At 34.3% G+C, this 2431-nt stretch overlaps 1 protein-coding gene across 1 annotated transcript; it reads left to right on the top strand.

Moving 5' to 3' along the window:
- The first annotated feature begins 1302 nt into the window (after nucleotides 1-1302).
- LOC131028105 (germin-like protein subfamily 2 member 1) lies at nucleotides 1303-2112 on the top strand. The gene has a single exon (XM_059218996.1). It carries the CDS (start codon nucleotides 1303-1305, stop codon nucleotides 1996-1998), a length of 696 nt encoding a protein of 231 aa, XP_059074979.1. The 3' UTR covers nucleotides 1999-2112.
- The last annotated feature ends 319 nt before the right edge of the window (nucleotides 2113-2431 follow it).

The raw sequence follows: 2431 nt of genomic DNA, 5'->3' as shown, positions 1-2431 counted from the left end.
AGGCTGTAAACACTTATCAATTTAAAGGAAAAGTTGGTTGAGAGAAGATTTATATCCACCATCAGCCAATTAGTGTCTGAATCCACTTTTTCTATCTCCATCAAAGAAGGTTTCTAGATTATAAGCAGGCGCCCAGACAATCCCTCAGCTTGAAATGCAAGGGATTTAGTTCCATAATACTGGTGTTTAAGCCCATTTCCAAAAGCTTCTACTTGCTAGAGCTTGAGATTTGTTTCCTGGAGCATAATTATCTTTCCATTGATCAAAATAATTCTTCCCATGATCAAACAACTTTTTTTAGAGGCATTGAGGCCTCTAACATTCTAAGATAGGATTTTCATTTCTTTCATTTATATCCTCATTTGATATTAATCATTCTATTTACTATGATACTCTAAAATTTCAAAATAAACATTAAATTTAAATTTATGTTTTTATGTTAAAAACATAATATACTAAATTTTGTTTTAAAGATAAAGATTAATTAAATGTTAAGAGATGGGTAGCAATCTTCATCAATATCTATAAAGCATACAAGATTCATCTTTAATGATGATTATTAATTTATTAAAAAATTCTAATATTCTAATTTTTAATTAATTAATAAGTACATTTAAAAATGCATACTATATGTTCTATAGACAACCAAAAAAAGGAAAAAAAAAATACAATCTTCAGTGGTGACTCATAAAAGTGTGAATAATATAATGTTAGCATTAAACAACCATAAGTGTGAATACTATAATGTCTTCACTTCTACAAAAACTTGCTAACAAAGTTTCGCGTGACAAAGAGGAAATAATGGACAGAACAGGTCGTTGAATTTGCAGATAGTCTATCATATTAGGTAGCTGTGACAGTATCAACGTCCGTATTTCAATGTCAAAAAAGATAATGAAATAGAAACTATAGACCGAGTCCTTGAGACAATGTGTACACGATTCGATAAATTGGAATGTCACGTAATTCTACACTATAAAAAACAATTCCATTCCTTCCTCTTACGTAGCTATGGCCAAAATCAGTTGTCTTTATGTCTTTGTAAAGCATTTAAATAAAAGAATCATTCAATTGAATTTATCCTGCGCACAATTGACTAATTTTTGTAATCCATCCAAACGATAATCGAGCCACTACGATTTGACAAAGTATTCCAAATTACGCGCTTCTTCATTTAAACAAATATATTGCACCGCTCATTCCAGTAATTCCCCCTATTAAATACCTGCTTTTGGCATGCTCAATCATATCAAACTCTGCTTTACATTTCTCAATCCGTGCAACATTCGGAGCCAATTAGAAATGAAAACTACCAGAGCAATTATCAAAGCTTCCCTGAGCTGCATATTGTGGCTTTCCATAATCGTGGCAATTAATGCATCAGACCCAGATCCTCTGCAGGATTTCTGTGTGGCTGATACTACTCAAGCTAATGTGAGGGTCAACGGTTTTGTGTGCAAAGACCCAAAGGCAGTGAACGCATCAGATTTCTTGTTTAGGGGACTAGGTAATCCACTCTCAACCAACAATAGTTTTGGGTTTAATATCACACAAGCTAACGTTCAAACTTTGCCCGGAGTAAACACTCTTGGTATATCAATAAACCATGGAGTTTTTGCCCCTGGTGGTTTGAATCCCCCTCATATTCATCCTCGTGCTTCTGAGATCATATTTGTAATGGAAGGCACTATTTTGGTTGGTTTTATCAGCACAAATAATGTGTTGTTCTCACAAAAGTTGGAGAAAGGAGATGTGTTTGTGATTCCAAGCGGCTTAGTACATTTTCAGCAGAACGTGGGGGCATCATATGCCACAACAATTACTGCTCTTAACAGCCAGCTTCCTGGTGTTCAAGTGGTTGCATCTGCCCTCTTCGGAGCCAATCCTCCCATTCCTCAAGGTGTGTTGGCCAAGGCATTTAAAGTCAATGACCAACAGATCAAGGAGTTGATTGCTGGACAAGGCTCTACACCTGCATCACCACCTGTAGGGTATTAATATGTCACTGTTAGACCATTCTGCTGAGAGAAGATGTTATCTTGTCTCTCTTAGACTGTTCTTACTCAATTTGATTTATTTCTTTCTTGTCAGCTGTTTTGAAGCTGCACCCAATAAGAGCCTCATCCTACTTGGAGGCTGAACTGAATAAATAGCTCTCTCGTTTTTCGTGGAAGCTGAATTGAATAGAAGTTACTACATATTTGTTTTCAAAGATAATGATATGTGCTTCTAAGTATTCTATATAATTGTATTTCTACAATTTTGAAGTTCTAAAATATTCCTTATCATAAATTAGTTTTCAAAATAAAATATTATACTACGTCCTTTGTTTTTGATTTCACAAATTCTTAGTTCCAGATTAAAAGAATTTACCCCATTTAAAAAAACATATATCAACCCATTGCTTAGACCATATCTTGAGATTATCTAC

The sequence above is a fragment of the Cryptomeria japonica genome, chromosome 4 (assembly GCF_030272615.1).
Source record: "Cryptomeria japonica chromosome 4, Sugi_1.0, whole genome shotgun sequence".
NCBI classification, from domain to species: domain Eukaryota; kingdom Viridiplantae; phylum Streptophyta; class Pinopsida; order Cupressales; family Cupressaceae; genus Cryptomeria; species Cryptomeria japonica.
Note: the sequence above shows the minus strand (reverse complement) of the source record. Positions and strands in the feature narration are given on the sequence as shown.